This window comes from Oryzias latipes, chromosome 19 (genome assembly GCF_053564925.1).
Source record: "Oryzias latipes strain Hd-rR chromosome 19, Olatipes_Hd-rR_3.1".
NCBI lineage: Eukaryota > Metazoa > Chordata > Actinopteri > Beloniformes > Adrianichthyidae > Oryzias > Oryzias latipes.
In genome coordinates, this window is record NC_136255.1 from 23,774,734 (window position 1) to 23,793,556 (window position 18,823).

Here is an 18,823-nt window from a genome sequence, read left to right on the forward strand (position 1 = left end):
TCTGAAAAACGTTTTCATTCACTTATAAACTCACTTAAACCTTAAAGTAGTAGAGAGCATACAGACAGTAGTTTTAGTATTAGATTCCTTCTGATGGGAGCAGATTTAGTTAAATTTATTAGCAAGCCATGAAACAAATTAGCACAAGAGAAGGCTTCCTTTTGCAACATAGCATGCAACCGTGTTTTCCTTTAGCTGCAAAACTCTTCCCAAACCCTTCGCTTTGGCATTAAGGAATGCGGTGAGCATACAAGCAGCAGAGGGACCTGCTCAGTTTCTACATGCAGCAATGAAAGACCGAATTCACACGATCACGGAGCAGAAAGGCTTCAAGAATTCCTCTGCAAGATATTTTAAAAGGACTGCTGTCAGATGTTTCTAAATTAATGAGCCCCGTGGTGAAGAACTCTCTTTTTCCCTTTAATTACACCGTCCTGAGCGGGTGCGAGGGCGTGAGGGGTACTTACGACTGACAGGCGAAGGCCATCCCACAGATGGGGAGACAGCGAAACACACCCTCCCAGCGCACCACATTGACCTGCCCTAGCCACCAGCCGCCGAGCAGCCCGTGTTTGAACGAAGACAGCACCATCTGAGGGGAAGGAGGCGGGGATGGGGAGGGGGGGTTACAGCCAAAGTAGATGAACACAAGTCGGGGTGGGGTGGGGGTGGCGGCTGCACCCACGTCGACCGCAGAAAATGAAAGCAATGAAGAGATGGGGGGGGGGAATGACAGGAAATCCCATACTGGACAAAAACTTGCAAGAAATTATTGGATAAATAAATGTAGTAATTAATCTGACCCAAAATAATGATACAAATTAGTGGTGTGAAGGACTTTGACAAGCTTTTCACCAGCATGTGTTTTCTGTGTCTTGCCCCATTTATTGCCTGGACCCCTCCAGCTGCAACACTGACCCAGCGGGCTCATTCTGGGCGGTGTGGCACCGGTCATGAAGACAGCGTCGCTGCACTTTGTCAAACCCCTCTGCCTTATTGCTACTGCCACCACACAGACGCGCCGTCACAGTTAATGAAGGTGGAGATGAAGATGGAAGGAAAGGGAGGGCAGAAGTAGGAGTTTACAGGTGCAGGAGAAACTCTAGGCTTCCTTTGCTCTCCACTCCCAACTGCCCTTACAGTTGGGGGGGTTCAAAGTCTACTTACGGGTGACAGCAGAAGGTTGTGGCGATAATGGGCAGGCACTGAATCACGCCCTTGAAGCGCCACAGGTGAACTCGCTCCACCCAGGAGCCCGAGATTATGCCGTAGCGCAGAGATGACAGCACTATCTACAGCACCGGAAGCAGACGGAGCGGTGGGTGGGAGGAGGGACAGGAGGTGTTTGGACGGTGAGGAAGGAGAACGAGGGGGGCAGGACAGGATAAAAGAACAAAATTGGAGGTGAAGAGCAAGGAAAAGTGGTACAATTAAGAGAGGAGAGGAGAGGAGTAAAGTTAGGGGAAAGATGGCAGGAGGGAAGGAAGGAGATACATCACAGTTAGAGGGTCGGGGATCTGGGCTGGGTCTGGTCTGGATCTAAAGCCGGACACACCGCAGCACGATTCCAGGTTATCGGCACAGTCAAAACGGCAGATCGAGGTCTTTGAATGTCGGTACAAACCCGTGAACACTCAGAGAGTAATCAAACTCAATCATAAAGCAGGAAACTGCCTCTGGACTGTGTCAGCATCCAAGTTTTAAAGTCCCACTCCAATGAAAAATGTGTTTTTAACAGGCTCTAGTGGCATTTTTCTCATGATGGAGGACAAGCTCAAAATTCGGAGTATTTCTTTATTCAAATCCTAGTAAATCAGGAGCAGTAAAAAAAAAGATTGTATTTGTGATGTAGAATATGCAATGGGCGGGCAACAAGCTCCCTGTGCTGAAGTCTCAGGAACGGAGAAAGAAGGGGGGCGGGGTTGCTCTGCTCCAGGGGTTCTCATTTAGAAGGACATGTGGGTAGATCGCAGGCCATCAAAGATAACCACAAAAAATATATATTTTTTTTTTAAAAACTGTCAGCGAATAATCACCCTCACATAGAAGTTTGTGACATGATTGACATGCAGAACTGCCAATAGAACATCCTTTGATACAAACGTCACTGCACATGCGTGTTTAAATACACTGAGCGCAAATTCTTTCAGCCATCGGAAAGCCGCTACTGGCCCCGCCGCGCGCCGGGTCTGCAGCGGAGGACCACTCCAGCTGTGGTTAAGCCAGCCGCGCTTTAGAAATGTCATGCTCCTACCATTACACGGTTGAGCCTGCTGTCTGTTGCTCTCATGCCCAAAAAGTGTGGACATCACTGCTCAACGCCAACAGTCGCGCCCACAAGTCGGAGGGCAATTTCTAATGAACTTCTGCTGCTCTGAAGAAACTATGTCCTAGAAAATGACAGCTTTTGCCATAATCATAATGAAAAAACCTTTGGGAACCCTTTAAAATAAAAAGATGATTGGAGTGGGACTTTAAGTTAAAACATCTCAAAAATTCAGCTACTGAAGAGAAATTATTGATGAAAATTAAAAACCTTCAGAATCCATGATCACACTGTATTTTTAATGCATTTCCACAGATTTATCCTCAAGTTTTTACTGTAAACGTGAAAATATTCAAACTAAACCAAGAAAATGCGTCTTTCAACAATAATAGCCTACATCAGTTCAGAAAGAGCAGTTTCCACTCTGTGATGATTCAGTTTGATTTGTTCTTCTTTAGAAATGGGAGCAAGACTTTGTTGTTCTCAGAAATTCACAAACCCTGGCAAAAGAAAAAATGGAATTACCACAGTTGGAGGATCAGGATTCATCTGTTCAGGTAGAGTTTTAATCACATGTGTGATTTTTTAAAAACATTTTAGTAAAAATAAACATTTTGATGATGCTTCTTTTATAAACTAAATAGATGGGAAAAAATTGAAATATATTACCTGTCCAAGAAGAAATCATTTTAACTTGCATTTCAAAGACAAATTTAGATTAAAAAAAATGTATTTTCATTAACTGATACAGCCACAGAGAAAAGAGTTCAGTGAAAGAAAAAGAAAAAAAAAGAATTCCCAGATGGATGTTGGTTTCTTCCAGGGTCAAACAATAAAAGAATAAATAATAATAATAAATGTGCAATTACAGTTTGTATATTCTGGATAAAAACAAGAAATCCTACCTTAAAAATTAAAAAAGCATAACCCTTGATTTTGTCTTCAAAACATTTTTAAAGAAATCATCTAATAATGGTGGTAATTTTTTTTTCTTGCCAGGGATTGTACTTCTGAACAAAGAGCTACAATATTTACATGAAACACTTCAAAATCCTTTCTGTTACAAGAAAAACTGGAAAGCAGATAAGATGATGAGTTTAGCAAGTTTTCCATTCATACGCAATTTTCACTAAAAGCATGTAAACTTAAAGACAGTATAAGAATGAGCCCTTAAAGCTGGAAGTTAGATTAAAACAAGCTGTTATAAACAAAGAATCAGTTAAAATCTCTCTGTAAGGACATCATCATCCACAAAAAACAATTAGCATAGAAGGAAAACAATGCTTTTAAGCCAAACTAAAGTTTTTTTTTTTTTTTTTTAAATCTATGAATGACAATAATGACTGATTTGTCTCCGTGTGGCTGCATGTGTGCAAACGGACTCACCGTGAACATGAAGAGGGTGTAAAACATGAGAGCCATGGCCGAGAAGGACTGAAGGGAGGCCATCATGTTCCTCTGCAGGCTCAGAGGGAGCACAATGAACAGAGACACGGCGATCAGCAGCAGCACGCGGAAACTGCCCGTTACCTTTTCAAAGAACAGACACACAAGGACATGCGGACTCCAAAAACTCTACATTTTTCTTCAGAAATGACAAAATAACCGTGACACAGAAACATCAGAAAGTTTGTGTAATTCCAAACCTGCAAACCAAGCAGCTGGGCAAAGAAATTTGAACCCAAATCGGCAATGACAACGTAGAAGGCAATACAGGTCCCCAACATCAGACCAATCATACTGCAGGGACAGCAAAAATGACAAAAGCAATAGTCATTAAGGAGACAGAAGAAAAAACAGAAGAAAAAATAAACTAGCCTTGTATCCTCAAATTTGGTGTATTTCTTTTTAGCAGGAAATAAAAAACAAGCATTCAAATGAGATTATGTGGTTGTGGAACATGCAAACTCTTCTCACCTCATCTCTACCAGTGTTTTTCCTGGTTTCCCATAAGCATGAAATGCTGCAGAAAAGAATGGAAGATCCCCATAAACATCAAGCACCAAAATAATCATCTACATTTTAACTAAAACCAAACTGTAATAACTACAATAAAATTCACTTTAGATGTGGTTCCTAGTAAGTTTAAGTCAGGGACACTAAAATGTTGTTTTTATTGTAAAAGCATGATTCTTTTTTATATGATAAAGAACAAAGGTGGTTAAATGGATCATTTTTGCTCACCTAGGCCTGCATAAGTCCTCCGTTTAGTGTGGCTGGCGGTGTGGACCAGGAACATGCAAGACTTGTGGGTCATCCAGGAGCATAAGAACAGCAGCAAAGCTCCCAAAAATATCCCACACTAAGAAGAGGAGATCAACAATCGTCACACAAAATCAGGGACACTCAACAGAGTAAACTGTCTGCAGTATATTCAAGATTTATTAAAAAGCTACACCTTTATTTCAGTATAACCTTTTATTCTTTTACATGTTTAATCTTTCATAAAAGAAAAAGGTTGTTTTATCCGTCATTTAGATTCACAACACAAAACAGAGATACAATCATCTTCAACCTGATTTTATCTAAATAAATGAGGAAGTTGCCACTATCGGGGTTTGAACTATTGTCTTCAGGCATGAGCTACTGCTTGACGATACAAAGTGACACCACAAGAGTACAGGTTGTAATTCTTAGATGCTCTGGGGGGAAAAAATGCATTTCAAAAGCTTTTTACATATGTTTTGTAGTTTTGTTTTTCTTTTTTTTAAATGTTTTTTAAAGTTGTGAAAAAGTCTGACACATGTAACTGGTTAAAAAACTGACCTCTAATTCATTGTTTGTGTTTCCAAATTCAGATCCAACCAACATAAATCTACAACAAATTAACAGAAGGGACACTGCCTGTTTTTGTGAGAATCACAAAGAGATAACATTTATTTAAATAGAAGACTTTGTTTGCAATGAACAGACTAATGTCATTGAGAAACAACTTCCAAAAGTTCTTAAATGCTAAATGTAAAATACATGTTGGAACATCTTTAAAAAGAATTCTGTCTGTGAATTAAATTAAGGAATAAAAGTGTCAAACTCCAGGCCTCCACGTCTGCACATTTTCTAACTAATTGTGTCCTAGCAGCCTCTATTTTAGCAAAATCCACCTGATCCAGGTGAACAGATAAAGGTATAGAGGAGGGAAATCTGAAAAAGCAGCAGGAGGATGCCTGGCCCTCAGGCTTAGATTCCAAATTAATTTCTAAACTGTTGAAGTTTGATAAACATCTTGTCTTTGTTTAGAAAAATGCAAAATGTTTATTTTCTTCTGTCTCTGATTCATAAATTGCATGCTGGTGAAATGCTTGTGTTTATGTACACGAGACACGAGTGGAGGGTTGAACTCCACAGGGTGGGTTCTGTTGAGCCAAAGGTTAAGAACCACTGCGTGATGGGGGTATTTATGAGAACAGAGATGTGTTGGATGTGACCCACCTGTTTGAAGCAGAAGGGCATGGTGAGCACACTGACTCCAACGATGCTGTTCACCACGTTCATGATGAGCCCCCAGTTCGACGCCGTCATTTTGACCTAATAACTATCGTGCCTCGCTTTGATGAGGGGGAAAAGCCGAATAAATAAGTGAAGCCGAACGGCTGGACTCTCTGGAGGCTTCAGGTGGTTCACTCTGACCTCCTTGGGTTAAATCAGTCTCCTCTGTCGATGCGTGACGTGGCGCTGCGAGAAGACACGAAAACAACCGACTTTACACACTTTTGCCTGTCTACATTCTTCAAACTATCCTAGCTAAAGCCAATACTTAAACACAAAGCTCTACAATCTACACATAATGTAGTAATTTAAACCTATTAGCCAAAAAAGCTAACTCGAACAACATGTGTTTTTATTAACTCACTCACTTCCTCCAGCCTCGTTATCCTCTTCACGTTATCATGAGGAAGTTCGAAAAAAAAAATTATTTACTGTAACAATTTCCGACTTCGTGTGTAAAGATTTAAAAGTAAAACCCACTAAATAAAACGCGAAAACTATAGAAAACAGTGGAACGCGTATCCAGGAAGTCCAGATCACAGTCGAGGAAGGAAACGTCGTCGCAGATTCTTCACTCATGAAATACTTTGCTGCCAACTAGTGGTCAAACAGCAGAACTGTTTTTTTAAAGGCCAATCTACCCGAGCATCAAGTTACTTTGGTAAAAGTACAGTTACTTTATAAATAATTTTAAGGAAGTACAAGCAAAAATTAATCACCCAGATATTTGTTCACATAAAGAAAAAAAATATGAATGAAAAAAACTGAGAATCACCTGATTTGCAAACTAAAATCAATAGAATAATACAGGGGGAAAAACAAATTGTAATGTACTAAAAATTTTGTAAGTATAAATAAAAATAAAAAGACAAAAAGAAACAATTTGCTTGCACTCGTCTACCTGGCTTTTTAACAAATAAATAAAACACACTCAGGGCATCATAGTATGCCACCTGCAGCTTCCTCATCCTGGTGTTTCTTTAATTAACATAAAGATGAGATGTGTACAGAGGAGTACAGAATGCCTTAAGTCTGTACATGAGTCAAACCTCCGTAAAAGAGTGTTGGCTTGATCATGCACCAGCTCAACACTGTCAGTCATCTGACATGTCCTCGCGGAGGTTATGTGCCCAAAATACTTTACCTTATCAGAACACTCTGCAAACAATTAGATCCTTTAAACTATTTGATACTGGTTGCAGAGATAGAAGATGTTTTATCAAGTTTGAAGTTGTTTTAACTTTTCTTTGCTCTACACCTTTCTAAGCTTTTCTAAAAATCAGCACAGTTGAGACATTTCTGTCTCATTAAGAGCCAGAAAATAGTAATAAGGAAATTCCTATTAAAATGAGTAAACAATTGTTTTTGCTTCATACACTAGATGATAGGAAAACTTGATTTAAAACTAAAAAAACTGAAATTGCACTGTTTTTTTTTTTACTTTTAAGGATGCTATTTTAAGATTTAATAAATATTGACAAGTTAGACTGGCATTCATTTTGGATTTAAAAAAAAGTTGGATTTATTGTCTAAGAAAAAGTGCTAGCTTTCGTGAGGATTTGTTAAGATGGGCCAACCCACAATAAGATTCTCACTGTGTTCACATTTTGTTCTAAAAAGAGTCATATCACCTTACAACACTAGTTTCTTGTCACTGTAAATAAAATAAACTAAATTTAAGGCCATACAAATTCAAAAAATACCAACCATTTGCTTAGAATTGGCTAAAAATACTAATTATTGGGCTGTATAAAATTCAATTTGAAGCAATTATATCTAACAGTTAGCTTTTGTACATGAGACTCTTTGAGAGTTCTAGAGTTTTTTCGACTGTATAGTTATTTTATTGTTATTTTATTTTATTTTTCCTCTTTTCTTCCCTGTATATTTTGTGTCTTGTGTTTATCTTTATCCCCCTATTTCCGTGGTGCTGCTACAACAACTAAATTTCGCTTCGGGGATTAATAAAGTTGATCTTGAATCTTGAATCTTGAATATTGAATCTCTTTTAACCTCATTTACCCTTTTTGAACGATTTTGGAACTCTTTGTTTCTGGATTTTGATGCACGTACAAATAACTTTACCACTTTCTAGTGACTTTTCTTCTTTAAATTTGTTTTCTTTTCCTATTTATGTTCTTTTTTGCACTGTAAGCCCAACATTTGAGAGAGAATTATTGTTATTATCATTTTTTAATCTTCCTTGGTCTTAAGTTCACACAATTTTGGGCCCAAGCTATGCTGAATTTATAAAAGTTTTGTCCTAAATCGAAAAATGTTAACCTAATTCATTGTTTTTTTAAATAAATAATTACTTAGGCTATCATTATTTTGTGGTCAATTACCTTTTTTTGGGTTTTGACTTGACCTTTTGGAACTTTTGTTACAAAAACTTAAAATCCTCAACAACAGCCACTGCAGAGTCTAGATGTTATTAGATGAAAGACACTGATGAAAGGGCCCAAGATACAAAAGTACACCTGGGGCCACATGACAGGAATGTGACATCTAGCAGTTTTACTCAATCAGCCCATACCGTCTGAGTTTCTGAACAGAATGTGACAGTAATTTTCAACTAGAGAAACACATTTTAAGCAGTAAGACGTGATGCAAAAATACAAACACACTGCAGATCATTTCTGAACTGCCTTTTTTTTTTAAATAATTTCTAGCAAAGATCTGAACATAAAACTTTGGCATCTTTGTGTCTCATTCTACATTTTACTGTAAGAAAAAAAATTCAGCATGTTGTTGCCCTGAGGCAACAAACCCCAATCTGGCAGGGGGGCTGGAAGGAGGACTTGTTTCATGTCAGGGACCACAAAGCTGCAAAATAATAAAAACAAACAGAAAAACTTTTTGACTCCTTAAACAAAAATCTGAATTTTTGAACGATAAATCAATAAAGATGGCTTTCAAAGCTAGACATATGGATGCATATTCTTTCATCTTACAATCATGCAGTTTAAATTCAATCATAATGTGGCTCAATAGAAGTTAATTTTCCTCTGCTAATTTTACATCACTGAGCCAATACTGCTGGTTAAACGAGGACTAACAAGAGTGTGATGGCTTATGAATCACTATAAAAAAAGGATAAATACCACTTTGCATAAAAACTACTGTCTTCATCATTGTTGTGTCAACAAAAGTGGTGTTCTGGTGTTGTTCAGACTCCTGGGTGCATTTTAACAAAAATGTCTTTTCTTTATTTTATTTGTTTAATGTTTTTTTTATTTAGCAAAGGAATAGCATCGTAACATAAGACGAGATAAAACAAAACATAAACTAGAACATTGAAAGAAAACAGTAAAGCGTGCAGGGAGGTGGAAGAAGCCACAAACGCTTATGTTGAGCAAAAGACAATGAATTTAAGAAAGTACAAAGAAAGGAAAGGAAATATGGCAAAAACCAAACAATATAACTAAAATAATTAGTATTTGGCTCATTTGGTTTTGTAAACTGGCAAGGAAGATGCAGTGAGCAGTAGATTAGCATAAGAATTGCATGCGTCCATGATATCGCATGGAGAATTGTTCCCCTGTTCTTTTGTACAAAGGTAAGTGAAGTTTAGGAGCCTGTCTATTTGAATGGTGGTGAATTTTGGTGATTGAACGTTAAATAATTATTTATGTGCGAAGGCCAACTTGTATTGTAAATTTGCACTTTATACAAATGTACAGGTGAGGAGCAAATTAATACCATGAATGCCTAGTATCCTTAGTTTCTTAAATTAAACTGTTTTTAATACTGATTTTGTCTCATATTAATTGTACAGCACTTTGTAATCTGGATTTCGAAAAGTGCTATATAAATAAAGTTTATTATTATTATTATTAAATAAATGTGTATTCCATTAGGAAAAGTTGCAATTCCCACAAATTTAAGTTATAAAATTTCCACACTGGTTTCCAAAAAAAATGTAACAAGCTAAAGAAACTCAAGCAACAACACTTCCCCATTTCCCCCATAGATGTCAGCACATTTATCTAAAACACCAAAGTACACATCAGTTCTTTCAAAGTGACCAATTTTGACACAGAACTGGTGATGAAATGCTCAAAACTGTCACTAATCTTCACAAAACACAGATGGATTACTTTTATTTTGACAGACACCATAATTAAATAAATAATAATATTTTAACACTTCGCACAAAAAAATGACACTCTAAGAATGAATTTTTTTAAAAGCCCATATCTTCTTAATGTAAAATGACATACCAGTTCCCTAAGTGTTTTATTATATTCCTCAAAATGAAACATTTATTTTAATCTCTTGCATTATTATTGAAACAAATATTTTGTTTTTTGTGTGCTTTTAAATCAAATTTTCATTAATTCCAACACTTTTTAAGTTGTTTTGTCAAATATTTTGACCCAAGCTTGAGTGTTTCTTACTCAATTATTTTTAGTTTATATAAATATTCAGTCTTGTTTCTTTTTTTTTACAATTATATTTCAAGACAATCTCTAACAAAATTTTTATATTTCTTTCTTGTAAATTAGTCTTATTCTGTTTTTTCTGGTTGTACATTTTCTGTTTCTTATTTTGAAATTACAACCCAATTTAGTGTATTTTGTGTGCTGCTTTATAAACATTCAGTCGCTCATTGATAATTTTGCATCTATTTAGGGATGTGTTTTGTCTTCTGATGAATATGTCCAGGGACAATTGCCCTGTCCTGCCTTAACATATTTATTTTTTGCAGGGTGGAGTTTAACGTAATATTTCTGGAACAAATTATGGAGGCAGCAGGGGAAAATGAGCCCATAATGTGTCGCTTCCCATCAGATTTGTTGCACTGAACCTGTAGAGCCACTGATACATTTTTGTGAAGATCTCATCGCATGAAGAAAAGTGATGCATAAATGCCTCCTTTCTATTGGAATGCTGTAAAAATAAATTCCAGCTGTATTTTATTTTGAAACTTTTAGAGTGTTTTTTTTATGTATATTTCTGGGGTTTTTTTTTGTCTTTTGGGGGACTTTCCTTGTGACACTTTTTTTTTTTTGCATTGTTGTATTTATTTAACTACAAGACTAACAGCTCAAATCCTGTTTTTCCAGACGCCTCTGATATTCCTCTCAGGAAAGGGAAACAAGCAACAAAAGGCTAAAACAGCACAAATCGAACGCGGATGACGTCGGAAAGAAATATTCATTCAGCCTTTCGGCCTTGCACCTGAAAAACCAGTTTGCTTTATTTCCGTCCACCACAGTGCCTGCCTGGTGCCCTCTCTGATACTTGACCATTGTGTTGTTTGACCAGGAAAGAGAAGAAGGAGCCCGGGTGGGACAAAAGAGGGGGTGGTTGACCTAAGAGTTTTCTCCCAGCCGGGTTGTCATTTTCCCCCAGGGATGAAGGATTTTTCTGATGAAGCTCGGAAGGGGAATTTTGATATTGCAGAGCAGAGAATGCACGTCTGAATATTTTATTTTGCATTATTTCTATGCCTAATCCTTGAGCGCTCTGGTCCTTTAACACTCAATGTTCTGGAAAGCATTTTTTTCTAGAACATTTTTGAATGTAAATAATTGAATTCATGTGTATTGTCTTACACTTGAGTGTATGTGCGTGTTTGTGTGTGTGTGTGTGCACGCATATGATCAGAAAGGTTAAGACAGGAAAACCCTGGCCATTGTGCACCAGTGACCCCTCAAAATCGATGTGACAGACCGGTTGATTGGCTGGAGGGTCCTGTCTCTCTGCACATAATCCCTCAAGCTAGACCCTCAGCCCGGCCTGCTGCACTCATGCATGTGTGTGCGTGTGCATTTGCACCTATGTATATGCATGTATCTGGTTTGCATGTGTGTCTTTCTGCACTTAATCCCTCAAGATTGACCAACGGCTGCGGGATGAGGTATTAGTGCAGTTACAGAGGGTCAGGCCTCTGTGTGTGCGTTTGGAAAGGGGGGGTTTGAGTGTGCGCACTCCTCCATAGTAGTCCAATTAGACTTGCAGAGTGTATTTCTTTGGGACTCAGTTATGTGTAGAGGTAGTAGTAGCTTTAAGGGGACGGAGGCCAAATTTTAGGGCAGATTTGGACGGATAACCCAGTTGGGGTGAAATTAGACGCAGGCATCTGGATTTGACCTCAGGCCGTCGGAGTGACCCCAGGTCACTCAGAGGTCACGGGGCATAAAGCAGAGTACTGACCCTGCACAGGTCAAGCATGCAGGCAACTGAAAGGACGCCTTTGTGGAGCCCGGCATGCTCGCGATTTCCCATGATCACCAGGGGACCGTGTCTGCCCAGGAAACCTCACCGCAGAGCAGGACGGACAAGGTGAGTGTGAGAATGGAAGGTAACTTTTGTTTTCATTCTTCACTGATTTAAACATTTTCTTCAATTTGATTTGAAACCACATGACTCCACGGTTCTGTATTTGCTTTTCATTTCCTGAAAGAGTTCTATACAAACGATGCGGCGTTCGTTTGTTTAAAGCGTCACGGCTGACGAATCAAATTCACATAAAAATCTATTAAAAAGAAAACTGACCAGATTTTTTAAGTATCCTACTTTTTTTTTTGCTCTACCTGAAAAGTGGACTCTTTAAAAATTTTCATCTCTATTTGTGTCAAGATGAGAGAGGCGGCTTTCTGGGGTATGCCTGTGGTTGTTGCTTGTGTACATCTGTTAGCGCCTCCTTAATGAGCGCATGCACGCTGCCTCCAGTCCTGTGTGTGGCCCTCAGAGAGGGAGAGCAAAGCCCTCTGCTCCAGTAATCACATTTAATTACGCAGCAGCATTAGACGGCCTTTGAATAGGGTTTTTAGGCAAGCCTCTCACACAGAAATTGGCTGCATCCAGCTGAACATTGCCCACCTTTGTCCTGCCAGTCCCACTATATTCTATTAAGACTTTGTCATTTGACCATCATCAAAGCACTATGGACTAGCACTAACAACTGTGGGCTAATGCTACACATTAAAAACGGGAAGGTAAAGGGAACAATAGTCGTTTTCTTGGCTGAACGGGTAGCGTCTGCCCCATTAATGAAGCAAATGGACCACACATTAGACTCCATCCACAATTAGGCTGCAGCGAATCGCAGAGAAAGGATGCATAGTCTCGATAAAATACTCCATGTCCACCTTTCCGAGGCTGAATCTGCGGGTGCTTCTTTCGGAGAGAAGAAGCGAAATTCACTTTATTAAACTTTAGGGGGGTTGTTGTGCTGTGAGATCAATGTTGGAAGCATAGTGTTTTTAAGATGATGGGGGATTTTGTGCTGCAAAGTGAAAGATGCCAAGTCACCATCTGCAGCGCTGAGCTCTGCATGCATGTGCAACTTGTGTTTATGTGTTAATATTTACTTTAGTTTATGGATTTACAGATGATACGTTTCCGGGTCGATGCTTGTCAACACAACTTTGCACTTGGAGAACAAAAATTCCAATCTGGTGTTAAAAAACATATTTTGTTCTCTTTTCATGTGTTGTGTTCACACGCTTTTCCTGTAATCCAACATAAATCCCAGCCTAGTCCAGCGTTTTATGAACTAAAACATTTATTACAGTTCTTTTCACACAACCTATCATAGGAGAGAAAAGTCAAGAAATAGTGAAGTCATCGGCGTATCGTCATGTTGACCTAATGACCCTCTTGGCAGTTTCAGAGTACACTCTTAGTTCTCTTGTCCTGTCAGGAAATGGGACACATTTTCATTTTTAGATAGACGCGTGCTTGAGTCAACCAGAAGTCGTCGACTGTCTGTGTGAATTGGACTGAGTGGCCCCTTGCCCTTGGCGTTTCATACAGAAGGTACCTGCTGGCTCCAGTAAACCAAAATCCCAAAGACTTCTAAAGAGAAATAAACAGCTATTACTTAGTCATTCTATTAGTCAGAATAAGTATTCTTGCTCAGCTACCTTTTTTTTAATGCTACATACACAAAGAGCATGTAATGCTTTTAGCATGCAGTACTCATACTTGACTGTCACTGCTCAACACCAGCATACGTATTCAAAGTTGGAGGTTTGGTGCGAAATGTTAAAACGGTGCAATCTCAAGAATCTTTCTTCAGACTTTTTCTTTCACAACTTTATTCTGATATATTAAAGACTTGGTGTCATATAACTCTGTCATATAACTTAATAATTCCGTATCCATGATCAATTAAAAAAGGACGCTACCCACACATCACTACCAAAACCTACCAAATCTGAGTCCCTAATTGGTCAAAGTTAAACTGGTTTAATTTCTGATGCGCGTTCAATGGCCTTGCATTTTGTACGCATCAATCAATCAATCAATCAAAGTTTATGGTCACTTGCCTTTTTTACAGATGCATTGCAAGCAAAGTTAAGAATGAGAACCGTGAGAGTGAAGGTCAAAACATTAGGATGAAATACTACAACACTAGTGAAACACCAATAAATAAGAGAACCCCCCTCACATCTAACTCTCCTAACCCCCAACTTATCTCCATACACCCATGAATGAGATTGCACAATGATGTTATACACCAACCCAGACAACAACTCTATACATTAATGTCCAGTTCCAAAGGAACGTACAACATCCTAATTGTTGATCCAAGTTTAAAGCCTGAAAACAGACTTAAAAACTTAGCGATGTTTGAACGCAAGATTTCTGACGCAGGAGTAAACGTAGCATAACATGTTTTTGCTAATTCTACTCATTGTTTTCACTCCATTTTTTTTTTTTGGTAGTACAAATAAGTACTAAGTCAGGTACCTCAATGAAAGTGAGTGGTTTTATGTCAACTTTTGAAAAAATTTTCGTGTAGCCCGCTTTCAAGTGGTAGGGATGTGGACGTCCAACGAGCTCACCCTTGATTGGCCAGAGTTGTTGCCATAGAAATGATGACTGAAACCATATCTGCTTACTGCCGGTTCCAACATGGCGACATCCGCACCGCGAAAAAAAATGGCAGTTGAAGGAAGACATTTTCTATTTTCAGTCAGTCCAGTTCTCATAGAAAGTCGATGCTATAAGTCCTGTCTGGTTTCAAAAAGCAAGACTCAAAGAGTAGAAATGTCTGATGGGTAAATTTGGCTCCGATCTCGCTGCACCTCTACACCCTCATGTCACTTTTACAGAACCTTCTCGATCACGTGTATCATGTATTTTACACACCCTGTCAGGATGAAAATGTTCCGTCACATCCATATGCATCTCTTTTATAGATCCGCCTCTCCTCACATACTAGAATGCACTTGTGCGTGTGTGGGTTTCACTGTGAATGGTGTGTTTGACTAGAACAGAATGACTGCAGGGATTCATGCTGGGTCTCCTCCATTAAATTCTGCAATAAGGCCCACGTTGTCTGAGAGTGCTGACATCCCTGCCCACCTCAAGGATCTACAGCCTGTGCGTTCACGCTAAATTCTCTACCTGTTCCCTGTGATATATGGCTCCAGGGGATTTTTTTTATACACCATATACACCATTTGTGAGCATTGGGTGTGCGTTTAAATCAATGCTTGCGAGTGAGCGTGTCCACGTGGGCGTGCAGCTGCATGCTTCACGGCCGCAGCTCGCAAAGGTTTGGGGTTTGGCACTAAGAGGGAGGGAATTCCTTCAGATTTGATCTGAGACAGACGAGGGTCTCACTTTTGACTCCAAACTACAGTAAACCTTGCATGAGGGGAGGGGATAATTTACAGTCCGAGTGAGTTGCAACTGAAGGGGACTCAGTAAAGTGGTGGAAACGGCCTGGCCCATATATCTCCTGGTAATTGACGGCGTTTGAGCCGGGTGGGGAGTTCAGAGCAAAGAGGGACGCCGTTATCCCAGGTTGCTCCACCACTTTCTTTTTTTTTTTTTTTTTTTTGCTGTCTGGCAATTTGCGGCTGAACGGACAGAAACAGGCTTTTCTTTTGAAAGGTTGCTTTTGCTGCTTCTGTGCCAGCAGCATCATTAGGATTTTAGGAGTGGTACTCAGCATGTGAAGAGCCAGGTCCTCACACAACAAACATCAGGATTATTCCTTCTCTTGCCCCCCCCACCCCCCTGCTGAATCATCGCTCTGGAAAAAAGACGGAACATCTTCAATCCAGAAGGAGATGATAAAGGACGGAAATTCACAACTATCCAAGCTGATTTTTTCAGCATTTGAATGTAAAAGATGTTCATTTATATTTATGACCTTCTTTATATTCCTCTAATAGAAACACAGAATATTTTTAGCGCCTCAAAACGAAACTAAAATTTCCCAAATCTTCAATTTTTTCGCTTAAATAAATTTTTAGAAATTGGAACAATTTGACACCAATAAATGAAAGAAAAAATAACTTTTTTAATTAATTTTATTTACATTTTAAAAGCAATATGATTTTGTTTTAGGTTGATTTATAAAACTGAGTTTTACGTCCACTTTTGGACTCCTTATTTTGATCTGTGTTTATTTATTCTTTTTTTTATTTAAAAACATCAAACTTATTATAATAGATAGGTAGTAAACTAAAAAATATTTGGTTGCTCCTCCAGGTTTTATTGAGTATTCAAATCAAAATATATTTCACTTTTTCCCAGCACATGTAATAAAACAATAGTTGAATATTTATAGTTTTTAAGCTTTAGGTGATTTGCAGAACAAAAACAAAAAATGTAAATGGCGTTGTGTTAGCTCTCCACCACATAAGCTTCAATATTAGATGTCAAACTTAAGCCTGCAGCAATATTTTCTCCTAATTTGGGTTGACACGTTATTTTTCTTTTATCGCTTCGACGACCTGCTGTGAAGAATGTGAGCCAAGGTCAGAGGTCGCATTTGGCCATGAATGCATCCCAATAAGACCACGCTCGGACAGAAAATCTTTCGCCCCCATGATTCAGATCCCGACTTACAGCTGTGGCTGTTCATGAAACCTCGTCCGGCACATTTTCTCATCGTTCTGAACATGTGTGTGGACTCAACAGCCCCACCCCCCACCCCCCATCCCATAAACAGGAAATAACTCTTAAATCGCAGAAAGTAAAACCTGGGTATACTGGTATGGATGTCAGCACAAATCATGGGCTGCGTTTTACTTACAAAAAAACACTGCAATGAAAACTGGTTTTGGTGTTTTTAACATGTTCTTGTAGCATTTTTCTGATGATGAAAGACATGTAAAGCAAATTGGGCCTAAAATTGCTTTTCTGAATATTTCCTTATTCAAATCATTGGACCAGACCAAAAAATGCGGGCTACAAGCTTCCTTCTCCGCTCCATTCTGATGCATCCACTTGCAGACGACTAGATCCATGTACGTCTTTGTTTTCCTCGTCTGAAAACTGTACAGCTGTATAGCTCCGATATTGCTCGCCCAAAGGTCTGGTCCACAACTTGAGAAGTAAATCTCTAAAGAATTCCTGCCGCTCTGCAGAGACTATGTCCTAGAAACTGACAGTTTTGTTGAATTTTGCCTAAAACTGCATAATCATTACAGACCACGGGGAACTCTTTAAAAAAAAAGTGGTCTGAGTGGGACTTTAAAAGATATCTCAGCAAAAAGAATACGTGTAAACACTCCAACTGCAGCCATACAGTATTAAACATTTAGACTTTTTTTTTCCTTTCCAAACGGAAAAAAAAAGTTAATCATGTGGTGTTCCACCTTCTTCCTATTTCTTGAAGGATATACTATCCTCCGTCCCTCTTTCCCTTTTCACATGCCTTCCCCGCCTCTGCTTGTTCTCCCTTCCTCTTCCTTTCTTCTGTTCTCATCGAAATTCAGCTGTGTAATTCCCTCTCCGAGGACACCATTGATCTCCCCCTTCCTGCATGTTTGAGAAACCCTGGGCGGGCCAAAAGCTCAGATTTTTTTAACGTGAGAGAAGAGCGTCACCGAGAAGAACGGAGAGGAGAGGGATGACAGAAAGGAGCAAAAAGAGAAAGCTGAGAAGGAGGGAAAGGACAAAAAAAGACAGGGGGGGTAAAGCAGTAAGGGAAGGTGGAAGAGGATAGCACCCCCCCCTCCCTCCACACACACTTCTATGGCTGCTGGAGAAGAAAAGACACGGGCTTTCCTCGTGATCGCATCTTCCGCCCCTTTTTTTGAAGCGCAGAGACAAGAGAGCAGCTATTTACTGGAGCCCACACATAATGGCCACTTTTATTTACTTTCATCTATTTAGCCCCTGCCAAGGATTCTCTAGTATGTGGGCCAAAAACACAAACCCCGAGTGTTTTACAAAGTACCGTCCTGCCCTCCACCTCTTCTGTCCAAAGTCTTTATTTATTTACAGAAACTAACCTTAAAAAACCCCCCATAAAAATAAGAGTAATCTTTATTCTTCACTCAACATGTGGGTACATTTATATATGACCTGCTGTCAAAGCTCCTTAAGCACAGCCCACACACACACACACACACACACACACCCTGGTGACATCTGAAAGGTCAGCGGTACCATCCAGGCTGTGACGGACCTGACCCCACGTCCTGAGGCAAGGCGGATCACCAGCCAGGCCTTCGCCAGCCTCCTCCTGTCCTCCGAGTCCACAGCTGACCTTTCCGGAGTTTCATTGCTCCCAGACCTCAGATAAACTGCAGCTCATCAGGAAAATTGGGCTGTTTTTTTTTATTTCCCCACAACTTCTGCTGTTTTCAATTTGCATCAGACACGTCGCAGCATTTGGTTTTATGTTGTTATAAACTAAAATCTTTCACTTTAAAAAGATAAAATCCAGCACCACTGTTATTTCACAATATTTCAAATATAATTATCCACCATTTAATGGTCATGTATTGTGTGTGTGAACACAAATATGTTTATTTTTTATTAAAATGATTTATAATAGCATCACTTATGTATGTGGATACATGGATTTGTTTCTTTTTTCTTTTTCTTTTTTTAATCAAACCATGACTGTTCATCTTAAGTTTGTTTAATCTATGGATAGATATTTATCTCTTTTATTTGTCTACTTTAGTGTTTTTTTCTTCTTTTTTTTTGATCGCTTAAAACTTATCAATTCCAATCCAAAAAAATCAATTAAATGAAGTTTGTAAAAACGTTTCGGTAGACTTTTTAGTATTTTTATTAGATTTTAGATTAATAAAGAGCTGATCTATGTGTATATGTGTGTCTATATCATATTCATGACCTTTT

The 18,823-nt window shown here is 38.9% G+C and overlaps 1 protein-coding gene across 13 annotated transcripts in view; it reads right to left on the reverse strand.

The window, feature by feature from the left end:
* Nucleotides 1-18,823, reverse strand: part of slc38a10 (solute carrier family 38 member 10) — a 44,444-nt gene that overhangs the window by 18,178 nt on the left and 7,443 nt on the right. For 2 of the 13 annotated variants that reach the window (XM_078937850.1, XM_078937846.1), the window contains exons 1-8: nucleotides 6,117-6,319; nucleotides 5,894-5,938; nucleotides 5,696-5,811; nucleotides 4,451-4,568; nucleotides 4,184-4,229; nucleotides 3,913-4,006; nucleotides 3,653-3,796; nucleotides 468-592 (exon numbers count right to left, since the gene is read on the reverse strand). In XM_078937850.1, the coding sequence (XP_078793976.1) occupies nucleotides 468-592; nucleotides 3,653-3,796; nucleotides 3,913-4,006; nucleotides 4,184-4,229; nucleotides 4,451-4,568; nucleotides 5,696-5,785 (617 nt within the window). In that variant the 5' untranslated portion in view covers nucleotides 5,786-5,811; nucleotides 5,894-5,938; nucleotides 6,117-6,319. Of the gene's footprint in view, nucleotides 1-467; nucleotides 593-1,167; nucleotides 1,293-3,652; nucleotides 3,797-3,912; nucleotides 4,007-4,183; nucleotides 4,230-4,450; nucleotides 4,569-5,695; nucleotides 5,939-6,116; nucleotides 6,332-18,823 lie in introns of those variants that run through there. The other 11 variants (XM_078937849.1, XM_078937844.1, XM_078937847.1 and 8 more) reach the window with 7 other exon arrangements.